General features: G+C 55.7%; 1 protein-coding gene across 1 annotated transcript in view; it reads left to right on the top strand.

Moving 5' to 3' along the window:
- CA4 (carbonic anhydrase IV) overlaps positions 1 to 7194 on the top strand; it is a 7607-nt gene extending 413 nt beyond the window's left edge. Inside the window, exons 2-8 of the mRNA XM_004685021.2 lie at positions 3662 to 3715; positions 4637 to 4792; positions 5340 to 5485; positions 5609 to 5707; positions 5951 to 6014; positions 6171 to 6337; positions 6947 to 7194. Coding sequence (XP_004685078.1) covers positions 3662 to 3715; positions 4637 to 4792; positions 5340 to 5485; positions 5609 to 5707; positions 5951 to 6014; positions 6171 to 6337; positions 6947 to 7141 — 881 coding nt within the window. The 3' untranslated portion in view covers positions 7142 to 7194. The remainder of the gene's footprint in view (positions 1 to 3661; positions 3716 to 4636; positions 4793 to 5339; positions 5486 to 5608; positions 5708 to 5950; positions 6015 to 6170; positions 6338 to 6946) is intronic.
- The last annotated feature ends 14812 nt before the right edge of the window (positions 7195 to 22006 follow it).

The raw sequence follows: 22006 nt of genomic DNA, 5'->3' as shown, positions 1-22006 counted from the left end.
TCTGGAGGTTCACGCCGCTTCGGGTCCGGCTCAGCTGTCAGGGGTGGCCGCAGTCTGGGGGCCGCCCCCGGCCAGAGCAAGGGCAGCAAACCGGGTGTGCTAAGGCCCTGGATCCCCGCTTCCCACCCTGGGCTCCTTCTCCCCAGAGGTTGCGGCTCCCCTTGCCTTCCCGGCCCTCAGAGCTGGACCAGGATCCTGGCGGGGGGCAAACGCTGGAGACCCGAGGTCCGGCAAAGCCGGTCTTTCCGGCCAGGGTGATTTTCGTTTAAAGATTAATGGTGAGGCCGAGCTCTTAATTATTCCTCTAGGTGGGAGGTAGCAGGAGAGGCGTGTTAATATTTGATAAGGAGCTGAAGGCCCTTGTAGCGGCTGGGCACGGGGCTCCCGGAGACATCTCTCCTGCCCTCTCTTTTTCTGAAAGCCTCCCAGGACCAACCCATTTGCTAGTCCCCAGATCAGATATCCCTTCTGTGGTCTTTGGGGGTACACAGGGCGAAATTTCCTTGCCAAAGTTAAAACACTTTCCCCGCAGAGGTGGGGTAAGGGGTCAGGGCCCCCCAGTACCAGACAGGGAGTGTACTCTGCGCTCAGACTAACTGGCCCCCTGGGGGCAGAGAATTGAGGGGTATCTTGCAGCAACTCCTGAACTTTGGTAGGAGGGGAGGAAAGAGAACAGACAGGATGTAAAAAAAAAATGTATTTGGGGGACCCGGTGATGGAAACATACTTAACGTCTGGACTGAAACACCTTGGCAGGTAACGTGGCTGAGTTGTAGCTGTGTAGCCTTGGGGTAAATCACTTAATCTCCGTTTTCTCACATACAAAGCGGGGATAAGAGGTCTGACTTCAGGTGTTATTTTAAAGATTCAGATAAGATAGTGGTTGTGCTGAGTGGCACACTCAGATGTGGCATAGGTGATGACTAGGTGAGAGCCAGCACGCTCTCAGCCTCCTGCAACCTGTGCTCCCTCTAAGTGCTGGGGCTCTCTGAGCTCTGCCCTCTTCTACCACTTGAGGCTGGGAACTTGAGGCTGGGCCCAGAAGTCTCCTCCAAGCATCCCTCTGCCTCAGACAGAGTTGGAGGGGCCAGGACAGCAGGTCCCTCCAGAGCCCAGGACCCCTGGCCAGGAGTTGCTGAGACTTTGCCCAGGGCACACTTGGGTTTTGCTGAGTTGGTTTTCAGGCCCTCTCCCTCCCCCTAGAGTGGGAGGGTGGGGTGAGCAAGGTCCAGCATTTTGAACTTCTTCAGTCATTTCTGCAGAGGGGGGTTGGGTAGGGGGGCAATGGCTATTAACTCTCTCACTCCACACCTGGTCTGGGCAGGGGGGCTGACAAGTCCCTGAACTGAACCTTGAGCCAAGCTCTCCTGGAAGCCCTCTCCTTCCCAGGCCCTCCGGGAGGTGGACTGACAATTACTGCAGGGCAGACCTGTTACCTTACCCCGCCTCCTTTTGCCAGAAAACCAGCCTCTTAGCATCACCCAGGGACAGTGATCTGACCCCTGGCCTTGTCTTCATCAACATGGTGTCTTCCTGATTCCTGCCTTGTGAAGAGGGTAGTTACAAGTGCATTCAGCTAAGTAGGTCAAAAGTCTCTGTGATTAAGACAGTGGACCAGAGGTCGCTATTATAAACCCAGGAGCCGTGGCCAGAGACAGGAAAGAGCACATTCCTAAGAAAAGCTCAGCCTGGACCATATGGGCCCTGGGGAGGCGAGTGGGGGGCTCCACCCTTCGGGGCTGGCTCCCAAGGACTTTGGCTTGTGCAAAGCTTTCCCGGGAATGGCTTCCTCTGGGGCCTTCAGTCTAGCGGGGGAAGGGGCAGCTCCCTCAAGGAGGGGAGGCCCCTACTGCCTTTGGCTCTCTGAGGGGTGAAGACACGGGAGGATTAGATTATACAAGGAGCCTTTCACAGTGCAAAGACCGTCTATCCCTTGTCTCCTCAGCCTCTGGGCATTTGGTGGCAGTTCCTTCTGCCTGAGGAAGAATGTGGGACTCCGAGAAGTTAATGCACTCTGTCGTAGAGATGAGCGGTGATAACAAGAGGCAGAGCCAAGCCCGAAGGCCGGGGAATGGGCTCCCCCAGAGCCCTGCTCACATGCAGCAAGGGGAGGGTGTCCAGGGCCAGGGGACTGGGTGCCCTCGGAGACCCAGAGCGGGGACTGTCCTGCTCTGGAGAAGCAGCGGCGGCGTAGCTGAAGCATTTGATCCAGAGCTGGGAACCTCAGAAACCCCAGGTGGTTCTGAGGCACCCACATGCCAGTGCCACTTTGTTGACCTCCAGTCCTTCTCCCTACCCTGAGAAACTCACTGGCCGTGGCTCCCCTCCCACACGATCTGCCTTCCAGGGACCCCAGAGCAGGAGGGGTGTGCCTGGCAGCCCAAGGCGAGCCGCCCTCTCCGAGGCTCAGCAGCCTCCTCCCACTGTGCAGAAGCGTTGCTTTTCTTAAGAACTTCCTCATCCCCGACTTCTTTCCAACACACTGCACTTTTACCTCCCGCTCTGCCCTCCACTTTTGCCATCTGTGCACTGACAAGAAGCCAGCAGGCCCGAAGTGAGGGGAAGGGAAGGACTTGTCAGGACCTTTGCTGACTCCAACCGGCCTGGAACTCGCTCTCCTACTTCTCATTCAATGTCCTCTGCAGACCGATAAGGCGAGGTCCATTGTACAGATGCTAAAACCCAGGCGCAGAGAGGTGGGGTGACTCGCCCATAGCCCTCAGCTCCGCAGTGGTCCAGCCAGAACCCTGATCCCGTGCTTTGTCTGCCTGCTGGCACCCCCCTTTCTTTTCCTCCTCGCCCTCCTCCTCCTCCTCCTCAACAGACTTCAATGTCCGAGCAGGTTCAGGTTTACAGAAAAATTGAGCAGAGAGCTGGTCCCCGGGTGATCATCTGCCTCTGCAGTTTCCCCGTTTGTTTTGCATTTGCGTGGCAGCTTCTCGGAGATGCTGGTTCTGCTGTCCTGAGGGAGAGCCAGGGTTAGAATCTGAGTCTGCGGGGCCCAAAGCCCAGGGCTTCGGGATGGCTGGGCAAGGAGCGAGGCCTGGCTGCCTCCCTGAGGGCTCTGAGTCCGGCCAAAAGCAGGTCTTAATAACGTGAGAGGGCGTGTTCCGGGCAGGGCCACCCTACTCTCCGTGGTCCCCATCAACTCTGGGTGGCAGCCAGGCTGCCCCTTGCCCCCTTGTCCCCTGGCCCGGGGAGGCACAGCTGCAGATGCTAAGCCTCCTCTTCCCCTCTTCCCAGTGCCTTGCTTTGGGGGAGGGGTGCAAGGAGGAAGGGAAGGTACGGTGAAGGGGTGAAGGTGAGCAGCCTCAGCCCTGGGGAGAGCTGGCAGCCTGGGAGGGCCTTTGAGGTTGCCCTGGGGCAAGATGGCCAGTTGATTAGAGATGACTCAGGCACAGCAAGCCCTGGCTGCTTCTGTCACCTAAGTCCCCGTCCTTATACTTTCTCACCTCTCCTGTCCTGGGACCTCAGTCCCAGCTCGCAGGAATAATCCGCCCTCATCCAACCAACGGGGGCTCCCACTCCAGGATATTTCCGGCCTCTGCCCCCGCACCCCACACAGTTGCAGAGTTGCTTGTGTGCACACACACGTGTGCCCAGAGCAGGGCTGCACATGCCCTGCACACTGTGCCAGACTCACGTCCTCTCTCTGCCGCAGAGTCACACTGGTGCTACCAGATTCAAGCCAAGGCCTCCAACTACAGCTGCCTGGGTGAGTGCCGGGGTGGAGGGCGAGCGTCTCTACACCTGGGGCTGACAGGTACCCTGGATGCCCAGAGAGGGGAGCCAAGGGGGAGCTGGCCGCCTCGGCCGGTATCGGCGCCCAGCGCAGCAGCACACGTGTACACCCACACTCCTGGCGCTCAGGGAGCAGGACTGAGGGCGGCAGGAGTCTTCCCTGCACCTCCGGTTGTCCTCACTGTCCCAAGAGCGCAAATACTGGATGACATAAGCCAGCAACGCAGCAGAGGGAAAATACACGCTGTTCTTTTTTTTATAAGAACGCGGAACGCTGGCTCCATTCCAGTGCACCCCTGCCCGTGTGCCCAGAAGGCCTTTGCACTTTTACTCAAACGCTGAGCATCTCCCCTGAAGTCCGCTTCCCTCCTGCCCTGCTGTGTGTGCTACTGACCCAGCCTGAACCCGCCCAGCTGGCTGGGTGTGGGGCCACCAGGGTGTGGGAGTCACCAGGGTGTGAACAGCTCCTGCGGTTACTTCCCTGCCTCAGCCCAGTCAAGATGTCCATTCCCAAGGGACGCTTCTCCCAGCTTCCCAGTGCTCTCCCACTCTCCCTTGACCACCTAGAGCCCTGGCTAGTGGATTATCCCAGCAGAACCTCTGGGCTCTCTCACCCCAGAACTCACACCGCCAGCTGGCCACCCTGTCCCACCCCTCAACCAGAGCACATCCCATGGACCCCACTGGCTTTGCACAAGCATGCGCAAGTGTGTGTGTGTGTGTGTGTGTGTGAGAGAGAGAGAGAGAGAGAGACAGAGAGAGACAGGTGGAGGAGAGAGAGAGAGGAAGAAGGCCCCGAGAGCCTGAGGACGAGATGCCTGAGTTGGGAGCGCAGGGCTGACACCAGTGGAGCCAGGCGCCCTTGACGGCCAGCCTGCCCTCCCTCCCTGCCCAGGGCCAGATGAGTGGACGCACGACTGCCAGAAGGACCGGCAGTCTCCCATCAACATCGTCACCGCCAAGGCTCAGGTGGACCCAAGCCTGGGGCGCTTCTCCTTGTCTGGCTATGACCAGAAACAGAAGTGGAATGTCACCAACAACGGGCACACAGGTGGGGCTTGGGCGGGCCTGGCCCTGAGTGGCTGACAACCGGGAGGGGCAGGCCAGGGGGCTTTGGAGAGGAGGGAGCAAGAGCAGTGTGTTCCATCGTTTCACCAGCCCGGTCTGCTGGGGGTGGGGAGGCGCCTGGAAAAAGGAACAACATGGGCAACGGCGTGGAGGCGTGAAACTGGGGTGCTCAGGGGACTCCTGTGGCTCCTGTGGATGGCCGGAGAGTGAGACGGGAGGGACGGGGACCAGGCCGGGGGCAGCCGAGGTGTGCCCAGGGGCAGGTCACCCAGGACATCTGGACACTCCCCTGAGGACACCAGGGCACCGTTCAGGGGGCTGACGCAGGGGAGAACCCAGGTGAGCTGCCTGTTTGGAGCAGTGGGGGATAGGCAGAGGCGAGGCCAGCAGGCAGAGAGGAGGAACGGTCAGGGGCTCTGCCACTCCAGGCTTGGGCAGAGGGAGGTGGGAGAGAAGGCCCCGCCTGGGCAGAGCTGGGAGGGCTAGGGGAAGTGGGCGCCAGGCCCACACCCCTTCCCTGTCCCCTCCAGTGAAGGTGTTGCTGTCCAGTAATATCATCATCTCTGGGGGAGGCCTGGATGCCCAGTACCAGGCCACGCAGCTGCACCTGCACTGGTCCAAGAAGCTGGATTGGGGCTCGGAGCACAGCCTGGATGGGGAGCATTTTGCCATGGAGGTAAGGGCCCTTTCCTGGGCCAGCGCCTTCCCTGGGCTCTGAGTGGACCTCTGTTGGGCAAGGAGGGGGCCCGCCCTCTCATCCGTCTTCTCTCCATCCCTTTCACACCCCGCCTTCCACCAGATGCACATAGTCCACGAAAAAGTCAAAGAGACATCAAAGAACAAGAAGGAAGCCCAGGACTCCAAAGACGATATCGCAGTGCTGGCCTTCATGGTGAAGGTGGGGGCCCCATCTCTCAGTTCCCAAAGGAGCCAGGTTCTGGGGAGCTGCTTCTTAGGAGTCTGAGACCTGGTGGGAGGGGCCTGACTTCCCCCTGTTTCTCAGTTACATGTGTCCCCCCAGGTGGGGAGCCCAGAGCCTCAGTCCCTGAAGCTGCCTGCCCTCCCCACCCCAGACCAGGAGCATGAAGGGGCAGTGACCACACCCCACAGTGCTTCTTAAGCCCCTTTCCCTCGGTTCCAGGCCGGATCCCAGAATGATGGCTTCCAGCCCCTGGTGGACGCACTGCCTCAAATCTCCCAGCCTGGTGAGTGAGGGTGTGGAGGAGGGGAGGCTAGGGGGAGCAGGCGGGAGGAGACTTCCTCCTGCAGAAGGCCAGCTGGTGGGCAGCCTGGGCTCAGAATGAGGTCCTCAGACACCCCCCTCCTCAACGCAACGGATGGTATCCTGACCCCTGCTCCAGAAATGTATACTGTGATGAAAGAGGGCATCAGCCTGTTTGACCTGCTCCCGGAGGAGGAGAAACTGAAACTCTACTACCGCTACCTGGGCTCACTCACCACACCTGGCTGTGAGGAGAAAGTCATCTGGACTGTGTTTGAGGAGCCCATTCAACTCCAGGAGAAGCAGGTACCCAGGACCTGGCCGAAGAAGAACAGGCTCCCACTTCCTGGCTCCCCAGAAACCACCCCTCTGGGTCCCCCAGGGGTCCTCTGGGCTGGGGGAGGTGCTCCAGGGAGCCCCATTTCCATTGATTGTATCCATACATTCCCTAGGGGGCAGCTGTCCCCTCCAGGGTTGAGTCTAGAGGGAGGCTGGGTGTGACAGGGAGGTCAGGGGTGGCTCTCAGGCTGCCTGCAGCAAAGTGGGTGGGTGGGCCGGCTCTGAGGGCTAACAGAGGGCTTCCTGGGCCAGTGGAGTCAACCTCAGCGAGAGCCAGCCAGACTCCTCATTCTCACGCCTCCCTGAGGCCTGCCAGAGCAGAAACTCTGCAGGTGGGGCCTGGCCTTGGGGGTCACCTAACCACCCCCAGACGCCCTGCAGGAGGATGCACACACTTGGCTTGAGGAAGCTGATGGGGACTGTGCCCCCAAGACCAAGTGCTTTATAGCCCTTATTCTTTTCATCTGCACAAATAAATACCTGAGGTGGGGCTTCTGAGCCTCTTTGCCAATGAGAGCTGGGGGGGCTCACAGCAGCCCCCTGCCACCCCTCCCCACGAGCCTGCCCCTCCCACAGATCCTGGCGTTCTCGGAGAAGCTGTACTATGATAAACAGAAGAAAGTGAGCATGACAGACAACGTCAGGCCCCTGCAGCGCCTCGGACAGCGCTCAGTATTCAAGTCCCAGGCCGCAGGACAGCTGCTGGCCCTGCCCTTGACCTCCCTGCTGGCTCCCACACTCGCCTACCTGACTGTTGGCTCCCTCCGATGATGGCTTCTTTCTGGACACTTCTGACCTCCACCCTTAGTGGATTTAGGCCTTAAGCTTCCCAGTGTGGATGGACTTTGATGGTGATTAAAATATGGATTTATTTTTGGAGATTTTTCAGATCTCTTTGCAGTTCCCACAATTTCTCTGCCTTGTTCCCCTCAGCCCACATGGAAAACAGACTAATAAGCTTTACTTCCCTCCTGCTTAGATCCAGCGAGAAGGCTAAGATTCCCTGGCCTAGTGCCCAATAAAGTGCCCTATTCTCTCACCCAACTTGGCAGGCTCGCTGGAACCCAGTGAGCTCAACCCAGAGCTGGTGATGTCTTCCAAGTGGGGACCACCAGACCCCCCCTCCTCCAGCTTTGCCAACTTGCTCTACATCTTACTTGGAGAGATGCAGGAAGCACCTTAGAGCTTCTGTGGTGGTAATAGCCAGAGATGTTCCAGCCCACCGCTTGGTTGTGTAACAGGGAGCTGGAACGCAGAAAGGAGACTGGAGGAGGCCACACAGGGAGGCAGCTGGTGGGGGTGGGGTGTAGGCAGAGGCAGAGCCCACTGAGACCCCAGCCCGGGGTTCCCCCTCTGTCCTAGAGGCCCCGTGTTGCGGGTACTGCCGGATGCCTCCAGGTGAGGCAGGCACAGGAGCTTCACTTATTTGCTCAAGTATATCTGGAGCATCTGTGTCCTAAACACCGAGAATGTGGCCAGACACACAAAAAGCACCTGCCCTCCTGGACCTGCGTCCAGTGGGAGACAGACTGTACGTCAAACAGGCCGCGGATGTTGGTCAGAAGACCGCGAGTGCTAAGAGAAAGCTCAGGCAGAAAAGAAGGACGTCAGCCCTGACGCTGGCATCCTTGGCATCCAGACTTGGAGGGGGTCGGGAGGCCATCTGGAGGCTGGCAAGTGCCAGTCCCAGGGACAGCGGGAGGCCAGTGGGGGGTAGAGTTAGGGAGGGAGGGAGGAAGCCAGAGTAGCTGAGGGAGAGAAGGAAAAAGGGAAGGAAGGGGATGGAGGAGAAAAGAGGGGAGCCCTCCTGTGTGTGTGTGTGTGTGTGTGTGTGTGTGTGTGTGTGTGAGAGAGAGAGAGAGAGAGAGAGAGAGAGTGAGTGTGTGTGTGTGAGAGCGTGTGAGTGTGGTGTGGTATGCCTGGCAAATCCAATTTAGGGGTTCTGAGTGATGCACCCCTCTCCCCACAATTGCATGGCTAATGGTTTCTTCCCTTTAGGACCCCAGGAGGGAGTGAGACTGGAGGGTCTTGGGAAACCTCAGCTAGCTGGGAAGAGGGAATGGGGAGAACTTCACCCAGGCACCCAGGGCTGGGCTGGGTTTCAGAGGGGAGTGATGGGGACAAGATCTAGTTTTGTTGGGTGAAGAGGAGTCCCCAAGGGCCAGGCCCAGGGCCTCTCTAATAGCCACAACTAGGGTGAACTTCCTGACCGCTGAGAGATGTGATGCCAGCTAGGTGGGCACAGGAGGGGCCCATTATCCAACGCTGGTCTGGGGAGGGAGCTGGCTGGATGAGGGGACCTTGGCCTCTCCCTCCTTGACCCCCTCAGAGTCCCTGACGGCAGGCCAGGTCTGCGAGAGGGAGAAGGGCTGCCCCCTCCATGCCAGCCTCTCCCTGCTGTTCTCTTTCGTGACCAAGAATAAGCAACCCCCTCCCTACCGTGGTGACCACGCAGCCACAGCCCTGGGGGGGGGGTGGCACTACTGTCACCATGGCAACAGCAGGCAGCCTGTGTCAGCAGGGGGTGTGTGGACAGGAACCTGTTCTCTTGGTTCCCACGAAGCGAAGCCTGCAGGGTATCTAAGACTTAAACTGTGCCCTCCTCTCCCTAACTCAGGGTGCCCCCCCACCTTCACCACCCCTTCCCCCACTCCGTGCCTGCCCTCAAGGCAACATTCAAAGAATAACATGGCAGTAGGACCAGGAAGTCCCAGCCCTCTGCCAGTGACGAAGGGAGCCCTGGCCTCCAAGGCCAGACTCCAGACAGAGGGGTGCGACCCTCCCCCAGGCCCCTGACGCCAAAGCCATAATAATGAAGCTGCCAGTGAGGGCCAGGTCTCTGGCCTCCTCTCTGCCTTCTGCCGCCTTCCCTGCACCTGAAGCCGCAGCAGGTGCTGCAGCAAGACTCCCAGCAAGGTCACTCCTGGTCAGTCACCCTAGGAGTGGCACCAGCCCCCCTGAATTGGCCCCTGCACCCTGGACACAGATTGATGGGCATTTCCTTTGACTGGGTGTGTGTGCGTGAGAGTTTCCTCTCCTCACACCACCCTCAGGCCTGGCCCCGTAGCAGACCACCCCCAGCAGCTTGTGCCCAGCTAGATCCGGCTCCTGATACTGCTCTCCGGGCACAATGGGAGCTGCCAGTGACCTCCTTACTCACAAAGAGGGCCCAGCCTGGCACCCCAACCCCACATGCCTTCACTGTGAGAGCAGCGCCCTGGTACCCATGGGTGGTGGCAAGTACACATAGCGGAACAGACGGCCAGCCTCGGCCCCGCGGGCCAGGCCTGGGGAGGGTGGCACGGGCCCTGCACGGCCGGTCAGCCGGTCGCGGTGCTAGCGGACCCCCGAGGCACGGGCCTGCCCCACTATGCTCTTAGGGGGCAGCATTATTTCTCCAGTTGCACAGGTGGGGAAGCTGTGGTACAGGGAGGGTGAGGGGCCGTCAGTAGTTGGGGTCACTCCCCTGCACCTCCTGGAACCCCACGGCCAGCGCTCCCCTTTGGCAGTGCCCAGAGGGAGCCCTGCTGACCTCTGCACCAGGGCAGGGCGGATCGGCAGCGCAGGGTCCCACCCTGTCTGCACGGCCGCTCTGTATCCCCCGTGGGACCAGACGTCTAGCTGACCCCCTGTTTTGATTTGGCATCCGGGTGGGAGGCAGGGACTAAAAATATTCCCTATGTGTTTAGATGATTCTTAGAAAATAAACTTCCCCATCTTGGCTCTTGGTCGCCTGCTTGCTGGCCCTGCTTCCTGTGGCTCTGATGTGCCTGTGGGAAGGGCGCAGGGAGGGCCCGGGGCCCTGAGCGGGATGTGGCCTGATGCACGTGGGGGAGCTTGTGTAGAGGCTGCTGTGTCAGGCTGCAGAGAGTGCGGGTGACCCTGAGGCTCTGCCCTTCGTGGGTGGGAAGTACAGGGAAGCTGATGACCACAGCATGGAGACAGGGCCACCCTGCTCTGGGGCTCAGTTTCTCCACCTGCAGAATGGGTGAGGACTGGCCTGCCACCTCACTGGGCCTAGACACTGCTTGCGCCTGCTTGTACCTCGGCAGACAGGCAGGCAGGCAGGCAGGCAGGCAGGCAGGCAGGCAGGCAGGCAGGCAGGCAAGGCCAATTTTTGTGGGTGGGGTGCCACTCCCGGCCCTCCCATCACACACGTCTGAGCGGCTCTGTTTGTTTATCTGAGCTTGGGGACAAAGGCATTATCTCCTCTAGGGACCAGGAGCCGTCCAGGGCCCTGGCCTGGCGCGTGGGCGGGGCTTCCTCTGGAGGAGAGCTCCTGCACGCCTGAGTCCCAGGCCAGTTCCTTCCTCAGAGCCCGAGCCCCAGCTGAGGCTGGACACTGGGACACGGGACACGGAGCCTCTCCACAGCTGAAGTGGTGGCTGCCGCCGGGCCTGGGAGGACAGGGATGCAGGGCAGGGCAGGGGCATAGGTACATTTGGAACAAGATGGTTTTCAGTTGGCTCCAGTCTTTCGACAACACCATCGTTCAGCTTATTATTTAACTAGTGGACCAAAACGGCCGGCTTCACAATGCAGTCGTTTGAGCCTCCCTTCCTATGTGCAGGAGACTCAAGGCCCAGTCCCTGCTCTGCCTGTGTCTGCTCTCAGGCCCACGACTGCTCCATCTGCAATCCTAGTTCTCAAAACGAATTACCCCTGAGAAGGGATATCTAGAAGAGAGATTATGTTATTCCCCACGTAATACGTAACAGGTTTTGAATATTAGCTAAGACTGAAGGGTAAGCAGTTAATAATGAAGGTTTGTTTTGGAAAAAAAAAAAAAAAGCAACCAGGTGCTGCCGTTCCCTGTGCCAGGGAATCGAGGGAGAAAAGCCCAGGGTATGTCTCTGCAGACACATCCTGGAGCGGGATGATGAAATACAGGTGATGAGAGGGAGACAGACAGGCCCAAATCCACACAGCCCGGGGTTCGGCTTGGTCACAGCAGACTGGCTGGCCGGGGGCGGGGGGTTGTGTATCACTGGAGGCACCATTCTGAGCATCAGTTTCTTCATCTGTCCCAGGCTTCCCGTGGGACATAAGACAGGGATGATGGGGCTGTTCTGAGGGTTGCTGTCAAGATGAAACAGCCTCACTGAGAGGAAGCATCCCATAACTCCTAATTATCGTCATGCTTTTCGGATCAGAGAAAGCACTGAAGGATGGGGGCGCCTACAGGGGGGAACTGGCTGCTTCTGGGTGGGGTAGGGGGCAGTGGGGGGAGGCTGGCGTCCACAGAGGGCCTGCTCTGGCGTTGGCGGGACTTGTCGGAGCCATCTGGAACTCAACGGGCCCCCAGAGCCCCGTGATGTTCTGGGTGACCTTATGGGCAAAGGTCAGCAGATATTTTGGGGGAGGTTGTCCCGCTCTTGCCCAGGGGGAAGCCAAGACCTCTCTGCTCAGGTACTGAGAGGGCACCCCAGCAGTCCCTCACCCACCCCAACACAGACAGGTCCACTGAGGTCGACCTCCCAGCTTGACATTCACCCAGGGACCGCCAGAACAGTGTGGGAAGCCGGGAGTCTGTGAGGTCCAGGCTAGTCCTGCAGGGCCGTGACCTGACCGTGTCCCAGGGACCAGGGCTAGAGACAGGCTGAGTCCCTTCAGGGCCCTCCTGCTTTCTGCCTGGGGGAGCCATTAGGCTTGGGGGCCAGGTTCACATCTCACTCCCTTCCAGTTCTCCCCTCCCGCCTCCTCTAGAACCCTGAGATCATCAGCTGTGACCTCCCTCCTCCTTTGCTGCATCTGTCCCCGGCTATGAGCCAATCCCGGGTCCTGTCTGGGTTTGCTGGAGGCTTCTTCTGCACAGGCTACGCCCATCTGGGGTTGTTAGATAAATTTGATTTTCAGGCAACTGGCAAATTAAAAAAAAATTTTTAGTGTAAGTGTAACCTGTTTACAAAAAAAATGCCCAAAATGGAGTTGTGCATGCTGCAGCCACTAAGACTTAATAGCTAACCTAATTGCAGTTTCAGCCTCTCCTAAAAGTGGTAATTTAAGCTAATCGACCAGAAGCTCCCAGCCAGCCCTAGTGAGGCTTTTGCATACTGAGATCCCTGCCTCCCTAATGGAAGGTAGCCCTGCCTGAAGTGATCCTGTTATTTCCCGTCATAACCTGGTCCCGCTATTTCTGGATATAGAAACCCTTGTCTGATAACACTTGGCAATGCCTATCTGCTTGCTAATTGTGATGCTGCCTGATTCGTGAGGTCAACTAGATTTTTAAAATGAACTCAGTTCAGGCCCTCCCTGGTGGCGCAGTGGGTTAAAACACAACACTAAGAAGCTAAAGCCACTTCCGCATGAGTTCGATTCCCGCCTGCCCCAGAGGTGACCACATGGCGAGGCAGACCTCTCCTGACCCGCCCGCTGCTCCCCTCAGCAGTGTACTTCGTGATCTGCCTGTTCTGCTTCCCACTCTGTCTCTGGAGAATCCTCTCGCCGGCTCTGGACCTCTGGCCTGTACCCCAGTTCTGTATGAATAAATAAATAAATCTTTAAAAAAAAAATGAACTCAGTTCAAAAAATCAACTAGACTTTGTTACCGAACACCCCAAAATTGATTGAGTGTCCTGTATTTCTATTTACTAGGGTAGTCACACCCCCATTCCAGCTACTTTAGGGAGACTGAGGCCAAGAGAGAAGGGTGGACAGAAGAAGGGAGAAGAGGTCAGCTGAGATCCCCACCACCATGTCCTCTCCGAGGCCCTCCCTCTCCCTCTCCCCCTCAGCTGTCAGGCCTTCCAGGGTTCTGGAATTGGGCTCTCTGGGGGGTAAGAAGGGAAGCTGGCACCCTCCAAGTTGGAGCAGACCCTACTGCTGCGACCTCCTCCTGCAGTTTCCCTTTTCCCAACGACTTGGGAAAGGATGATGCCAAGGAAACCCTCCTCCCCCCTCGGTCTCCGCGTGCCTCCCGCCTGCCAGGGCTGCAGGTGCCAGGCTCCCTTCCTGAAGTCCAGCACCCACCCACTGACCCGGCCACCTCTCACGGAAGGACACCCTCAGGCGCGGCTGGCTCCCGTCCCTGGGTGGAGTGGGAAGGGGCCTGGTGCCAGAGTTTTATTTACAAATTGCCGAGACTAAGTAGGTCCCGGACCCTGTCAGGATCCCAGTCCCTGTTCACCCACAGCCTGGGGAGCAGGAAGAGCAGGATCCAGATGCCAACGAGCAGCCCAGCGTCCTGTCTGGTTCCAAGGAGCTGCCCTTCCTTCCATCCCTGTCACGTACGCCCTCCCCACGCGCTGGCTGGGCGCCATTAGCTATCACTGTTTGCATACCGAACCTGCTATGCCCAGCCCTCTGGAAGGCTCTTTACCACCAACAACCTTTAGAACATCAACTCCCACTGGAAAACTCTGCAGGGCAGCAGGGGTTTCCCTGTCTTGTCCACCACTTGTGGGGACACCTGTGTGCAGCCCGAGTCCCTTCAAGGCAGGGTTTGTCCCAACTGCCAGTGTTACCTGAGACACCTTCTGCTCTTGGCTTGTTGGGGTTCTCCTCTCCCAAGGTCACACTCCTTTGTGCAGTGGCCCACAACCCATGACCGATCAATGGCCATCCAGAGCTGGCCCAACCTGGGGCGACTCCAATGGGCGGTCCAGCTCCAGAACTCCCACAGGGACCGTCAAGGTCACCGTTGGGCTTGTGCAGCCGCTGGAGGCTCTCTCTCCCCACCTCTGCTTCTCCTCCCCCTCTCTCCCTGCCCAAGGTCCCAGAGGCACCCCCACCCCCACCCCCCAGTGCACTGCCTCCCTCCACCTGCAGGGCGGACAGGCTCTCAGTGGGCACTGAGGATGGAAGAACCCAGAACGCTGGCAGGACTGCGCAGACGATGGCAGTGTGGACTCGGGCTTCAGAGCTCACTGGCTCTTACAACAGTCTCTGAGCCACTTTCTCCATTTTCAGGAGAGGAAATGAAATACGTGAGTCATGGCTAGGAAGGAAGACAGCAGCGGCAGGGCAGGGTCTGAGCCCAGACAGCACGCTCAGCAGCGCCATGCTCTGCCACTCCTCTGAAGGAGTCTTGCCAGGCTGCGAATGGCCCAACTGGGAATCAGCCCATACCCTGCAGTCCTTGCTGCTCCCCTCCAACTGAGTGCTGCTGGCTGGGGGCACTCCTGGGAGTCTCCACCGACAAGGAAGCTTGCATGAAAAAGGCACAGAGCCAGACACATGCTAGGAACACATGCTGTTCCCCAGATCTGGAATGTTCCCCTCTGGCCCTCCCCACTATGGCGAAACACCAGCCAGAGCCCAGCACACAAGTGACCTCTGCAAAGCCTTCCACAGGCTCTGCTTCCTCCGCCCCTTCCTCCCTGGACACCCTCCATCCCAGGAGGATGTCCATCACCTCTGGGAAACCAGAGTACGCACACGCCAGGTCAAGGTTGGCCACACAGACGGGGCAGGCAGATGTTTGCAGAATGAAAAAAATAAAAGGAAAACTGGTAATAAAGCACAGAATAGCGGGCACCATTCCAAAGCCATGACTAAATATTTACCTTGCCCATTGGGCAATCCTCAGAGATAAGCCCAGTTTGGTGAGCTCTATTTATGCGGACTTTCCCTCAGTGAAGACACAACCGAGCTGGGTTTGTTACAGTTTGAACAGCTGTTTCCACATCTGGGTCCTGCATGGACCAGGTGCTTCACCCCAGCTTCTGCCTTCTCCTGCTCCAGGTCCTTCCCAGGGAATCTGCTTCCCAATCCTTGGGCCTTCGAAGGGCTGGCCTGGGCGTTATCTCCAGACTGCAGTCAGATTGGGGTTTCACTCTAATTTAAGCTGTGGCTTCATGTACGGCATGGGACCGAGCCCTCTCCAGAGCTGAGGTGCCTGGGTCTGCTACCTGAGTGGCCTGCTGGGACGCCCCTCTCAGGGAAAGGGGCTAGGGAGTGACCTGTTGGGTCTAAGTGAAGCTACTGAGCTGCAAGCAGGAGGGACTGTGAGTTCACTGAGGCACCCACCATCAGCCTCTGGGGTTCACACTGGGAGTCAGAGGGACCAGAGCAGAGGGTGGAAAGAACCTCACCGACTGCTAACCATTGGGGGAGGAAGCTGCGCCTTGGGAATGCTCTAGGGGAATATAGGGACCCGCCAGCAACTGTGAGCCGAGTGCCTGTCTATGGGGGGCAATGGTGGTGGTGTTTGAGGGGGACCAGGAGATGGGCAGCCCTGTCCAGTGGCCAGCACAACTTGAGCACCTGGTGGTATTGAGGGTTGCCTGGGGGCAACTTCGCAGGGAGGGGGAAGAGCCAAAGAAAGCGGCCTCAGCTCAGCAAGTGGCTCCTCACTGGGCCCAGGCGGGTGCAGCAGCCCCTGCCAGCGCAGCAGGAGCAGGATGCCCTGAACACCGCTGTGCGCAATTTGGTGTTGGTTCAAATTCAGCATGGGCAGGCTTGTGCTCTAGAAGAGGAAGGGGTTTTTTTTTTCCAACAAACTATGCAAACAAGATTACAACATGTAATTCCCTGAACGTCTCACCCGCGCCACACAGCCTTCCCAGAAGTGCTGCTCGAGACTTGATGTGGGGTTCTTTTTCAAATCAGTTATGCAGGTTAGATTTATACTGGTTACTTCCCAGAGTCCAAATTTGGTATCGTCAACACCCTCCCACCCTCAACACACACACACGCACACACACACACGCACACACAATTATCAGCTTTGGCTAGAGGCTTACTATGTTCCTTATCCTCCAAGTAGAGTGATGAGAAAACCAGAGCCGGCTCCTGCGTCCAGAAGGGAGCACGGGGCGCTGTGTCTTTGGGGCGCTGCGTCTTTGGGGCTCGGCTGTCAGGATGAGCGGGAGGATGGGCAAATGCACACAGCTGGGGAGTGGCCTGCTGCGTGATAGCCGGCCGCAGTGGACGGATGGACATGTGGTGTTTGGTTTAGGGCCCAGGCTTAAGGGTGCAAACACCTGGTACGAATGGTCAGCTCATTGTTCTCCCTTCCCAGGGAAGCCAGGAAGGAAAAGCCCTCAGCTGAAGAGAGGAGGTATTGTCCTCAGTGACTAAGAACCATGGTCAGGTAGCCAGGTCTGGCAGGGGGCCAGTGGGGAACATGAGAATTTCGTGTCTGTGGGCTGATGGCCGCCTTCCCAAGAATAATTCGCTGTCCCAAGAATAATTCGTTTAATCCTTATCTTTCCCATCCTGTTTCTGGAACTATCTGTGTCCCGGTTAAATCCCGATAAGATACTATTAAACACTCCGGAGCCCAGCTGGAGCCAGAGACCTTGGCCTGACCCAGAGTCCTTTCTCCCTCCCTGGCCTACCTCTTCCTCCTCTACCTGTCTATCTCCTTAGAGACCCCCTAGGGTCCTTGGGCCGCCAGAACTTTGGGAGACCAAACTTAGAGGTCAGTCTTCGGAGGTGGTCACTGCATGGCCATTTGCTCTTGAGAGGTCATTTCCCAGAGAGGGAGGGGCTTTCAGGTCTCCTACTTTCTCTCCCTGCCTGACAGCATGAGCATACCTGTTATCTGTTACACTGGCTTTTCCACTTCTGCTTCCTCAATAGGTGCTTATCACAACACTGTCAAGCAGCCCTCATGACTATCCTCATCCCTTGCCAAGGACAGGCCAGTGAGTTCAGGATGACTGCCCCAACCTGCCAGGGTCGGCCTGTTCTGCTCCCCACTCTGTCTCTGGTGAAGCCTCTCACCGCCCCTGCACCTTTTTTTTTTTTTTTTAAGATTTATTTATTTGTGCATACAGAACTGGGGTACAAGCCAGAGGTGCAGGGGTGGTGAGAAGCTTTACCAGAGTGGGGAGCAGAACAGGCATATCAACGAGGTATACTGCTGAGGGGTGCAGCGGGCAGGTCAGGAGAGGCCTGCCACACCATGTGGGTCACCTCCGGGGTGGGGATCGAACTTGCACTGAAGCGGCTGCAGCCAACTTGCAGTGCTGCATCCTAACCCGTTGCGCCACCAGGGAGGGCCCCACTCTACTCTCTTACTCAAGCTTTTATTGCTCATTCTCTAAATGAGGAATCTTACTATCTCCCTTAGTGATTTATCTACAAGAAAACTTCTTCATCCTAGCCCTCGACTTGACTTTACCCTCTTTCACAACTTCTCCTTGGCCCGTGACCTCACCTTATCCCCCCTTCACATCTCCAGCCCAGCCTCCACCCTAGTCCTGGACTTGACTTTACCCTCTAAGATGTCTCAATGAGAATGAAGATCATTAAGTAGCATTTAAGGTTTAAAGGGACTTCATTTTAGCCAATCGACACTGTAATAACAATGTTAGCCTTAAATTTATGAATTTATGTACCTATCTTAAACTTTAATAGATTGATTTTAAGAATAATAAATGTTATAATCTCTGCGGAAGGTCCCCAATCTGTTCTTAAAAAAAGAAAGATGATTATAATCTCTCAGCCCAGTTCATGGACTGACGTCATCCCACTGCTTGCTCACAATGTATAAAATAAACTTCTGCTAAGGGCAGAACAGGAAGACTTGCACCCAACTCCGATTCCCGTGTCTTCCTAGCGCCCGCTTCCCTTTTCCCCACTTTTAGGAATCTCGGCTCACTGGTGCCACTCCACCTGAAGACCCTGCCTGATCTGCCCCTCAACATCCTGAGTTCTGACCGGTCTCCGACAGGAGGCAGCAGCAACTGTACCCCCACTAATCTTTACGCTTTCTCCGGGCGGTCTCTGGCTTTCTTCCTCACAGTCTCACCTCCTCTGCAGTCACCTCCTCTGCAGTCACTGTCCTCCAGCAGCCACTGTCATGCCTCTGCGGGACGCGCCCTTGTAGCCCAGCTCCTGGCACAGGTGAGCACACTCACGCAGGCCCGCTCCTACTCCAGGTGTCCACCATCAGGCACGAGTGCCCCGTGCCCTCGCTCCCAAGCGCCTTTTCCCATTGATGCAGCCAAGGCCACAGGTGACAGCCACAGAGGTTAGTGGCACGAAAAGCCTGATTCAATTATTCCCCCTACACTGACCTCTCCTACCTGCCTACAGATGTTACAGGGCACCCCAATGTGAACTGGGTTGCCTGTCTGTGGGTCCTCACCCGCACGCTGAAGATTCAGTTGTATCATGGACACACACAGAAATGTTCAATAATGGATTTATTTACAAGGAGAAAGGTAAAGGAACAAACCAGGGAGAGAGGGAGACAAATACAAGTCAACTAGAATGTCCTATCAGTTCTGCTGACTTGGACTCCACCGGCACGCTGAAAAGTGATCGAGAGCCAAACGACCAACCGCGAACCACCAGGCCAAGAGCCCCCCAGAGCCCACATGTCTGGTTTTATCCCATCCTGGCTGCTCAGCTCCGCCCTCACGTCCTGGCGTGCTTCTCCTTGGTGTAGGTGGGATTAGTAGTTCCAGTATCTGGAGGGGGGCGGAGTCCATGACACCTGGACCTGTTACAAAGGCACCGCGCAGCAAACAGCGTTGGAATCAGCTGCTGCCACTATGATTTCCAGGAGCCCAGCTGAAACGGTCTCCCTGGGCACCACCAAGTGCTGTTGTCTCTTAAAGTTCTCAGAGGTTGCTGAGCACTACATGATCGACTTTCTGGACGCTGCTAAAGATGCTAAATTCAACCAAGTAAATATAAAGATCTAGTTGGCTTTATTAGATGGTTTATAAGCTGGCAGTATCCCATCTGGTTAACAGAAGGACTGCCAGGAACTGTGCAAAAAGGAATGGTTTTGATAGTCAGAAAGACAGTGGGATGAGGTTATGAGCCAGAGAAAAAATATTTCAGGCAAAGATTCTCTTGCTAGTGCTGACCAGGAAATTCTAATTGATTGGTTTAAAATTCCACTTTGGAAGAGGCTGCAGTTGCCATCAGGTTACAGGTTAAGTCTTGATGGGCTTTGGCATAAATGGCTCTGTGTGGGCTTGTTTCTTTTGTAACAACCCTCCACTTCTGATGGCTCTGAGCCTCACAGAGATGTCAGCCCACTTAAGGCATCAGTGCCACTGCCATCTGCCACTCTGAGGGACTCCCAGTTTCCCCACTGATCCTCTGCTGGGTTCAGGACGTTAGGTCCACATTTGTTAGTAGCATTCTCCTCGTTTCTACTCTGAATTCCAGTCTCAGGGAGACTACTTGCTAAAAGCATGCATTTAGTAAGCTTTTGATATGCAGGGAGATGATGAAGATGATGATAATGATATGCAGGATGACTGCCAACGCCTGAAGCCAGGGTCCTCAAGCTCCAAACCACAAGGTTCTGTTGAAGGCATCAATTTTATCTATTTAAAAAATTTTACTTATGTTTGTATACAAGAACTAGAGTACACAGTTCTTGTACCTTTGGGGGGCCAGAAGTGTGGGGAGCAGGAGAGGATTCACTAGACATAGAGTAGGGAGTTAACAGGTAGATCTGGAATCCACTGCTGAGGGGAGAGCAGGTGTGACAGGAGAGGTCTGCTGTGCCATATGAGTCAGCGCTGGGGACGGGGATTGAACTCAGCTGCAGCGGCTGTGGAGAGCCTCACAGTGCTGAGTCTTAATCCCTTGTACCACCAGGGAGGTCCCAGGAATCAACCTTTTGTATCAAGTGACTTCAGTGGTAGCTGACTTTCAATTTCTCCAGAAGTGGTGAGGTGCAACAAGTGGAACTGGTTACCACACAGAAAACATCCTCCTTCTTTTGCTAAAAGGTAGTCCAGAGCCATACCCTACCCACTCCCACACCTTAGCAGTGGCCTGGGCAATACAGATGAGGGCATTGTCTTGCCAGCTATTGACAGAGCAAAGGAAAGCAGAAGAAAGGGCGCTGTGGTCTGGTGTGTCCACTGGAAGCCACCCACGTTGATGTTGGCTACTTCTCTTCCTCGTTAATTTGCTAGGTCTTCAACCTCTGTGCCCAAGGTTTGAGAATCTCTGAAATTTGGCTGCCATCTGGGTTGTGAAGATGACATGTTGTAGTGTCTTCCAAGGACGTTCAATGACAATCTTTGTTCTCAGTGATTCCAAAACTCTGGGTAAAAGAGGCTGGGGTAAACTGAAAGCATTAGTTTGTAGCCAGATAGTTGAGAAAGCTAGAGGAATTAAGAATCCAGCCAGCTTACAGGTAAAAAAAAGACAATTAACAGAATTAGAATCTAATATCTAAAAAGGTACATAGTTTTTCTCTCTGTTATTCCCATATTACGCCCCCTCCCCCAAAATGATGAAAGTAAAACTAATTTGTATAAAATTAGGCTTGATTATTTAGATAAGTAAAGCCCTCTCTCTCTTTCTCTCTTTTTTTTAAAGACCTGTTTTATTTTTGCATACAGAACGGGGGTACAGGCAGTGAGAGGATTCACCCGAGACAGAGTGGGGAGCAGAATAGGTCGACTGATGAAGCACACTGCTGAGGGGAGCAGTGGGCAGGTCGGGAGAGGTCTGCTGGGCCATGTGGTCACCTCTGGAGCCAGGGATTGAACTCACACTGAAGCCGCTGCAGCCAGCTTGCAGTGCTGTGTCCTAACCCACAGTGCCACCCCGGGGTGGCCCAAGTGAGGCTCTTCTTAAGATTGCGGTACTGGAACTTTTCAAAGCCTTTTGAGGTCAAGAAACCAAGTAAAGAATTTGCCATCAGATTTTAGTTGTAATACCTATAGTCTGGTGAATTTCTCTTTCAAATATGACCTTTCAAATAAAGCCTTGATAATATAAGCAATGTTTCCAATTGTGTCCTGTCCTAGGGAGAACAGATTCTTACCAAACTTACCCAAAAACTAAGCCTATATGAACTCAAGAGCTTCCAAATTTTGGAAGAAACAGAGAGATCAAAACAATGTTTCTTTTTTGTTTACAAAGTTCTACTTAACAAATTGTTGTAGATCATGGAACCATGATCCAGTTGTTAGAACATGCTTAAATCCAGTTGTTAGAACATGCTTGAGGGGCCCCAAACTATTAAGGGGTGCATATTCTAAAAGGAGTCCAGCTATCAAATGCACAAAGACAAAGGAAGCAGACTTTTAGTAATAAAAATTCCAAATAGAATTAGCTTGTGTAGTGAGAAGAGATATTCCTAATAAAACTCCAAAAATTACCTGTTCCCTTGTGGCAAGACACAGCCAAACAGGCTTGGCCTGAAACAGACCTTGCCACAAGCCTGAGTGACCTGCTTTCTGGCAAGGAACCACACAAAAGGGTCAGGCAGGTCCCAGGGCACTGGGACAGAGGGAGAATTCAGAATTTGCAGTGTACCAAATAATCCACCATGAAGTCAGCACAAAGGCCACCATTGTCCCTGCGAAGGGTTCGTGCAGCCTCCCCTCACCCATGTTGTCTTCCAAGTGTCCGTGCATGGCTCTTCTCCACCTGTCTCCTCCAAGGTCCTGGTTACAAGTTGAAACCAGAATAGTGAGAATGTCATGTAGGTTGGCCTGGCAGCTCAACTCTGTCCCTAGTTCCCAGGAGTTCCCTGGCTCAGGAAGTCCAGTTCATGGCATGCTGGGACTGGGAGTGCAAGGCAGTTGCAGCTAAGTGAGAGTGAGGAACATGGCACCTCTCCCCCAGGTGTATCTGTAATGCAGTTTTCCATTAACTCTGGATTTTTTTTTTAAAGATTTATTTATTTCCTCATACAGAACTGGGGTACAGGCCAGAGATGCGGAGGGTGAGAGGATTCACCAGAGACAGAGTGGGGAG

Source organism: Condylura cristata, unplaced genomic scaffold, assembly GCF_000260355.1.
Source record: "Condylura cristata isolate star-nosed mole 26May11 unplaced genomic scaffold, ConCri1.0 scaffold00017, whole genome shotgun sequence".
Taxonomy (NCBI): domain Eukaryota; kingdom Metazoa; phylum Chordata; class Mammalia; order Eulipotyphla; family Talpidae; genus Condylura; species Condylura cristata.
Note: the sequence above shows the minus strand (reverse complement) of the source record. Positions and strands in the feature narration are given on the sequence as shown.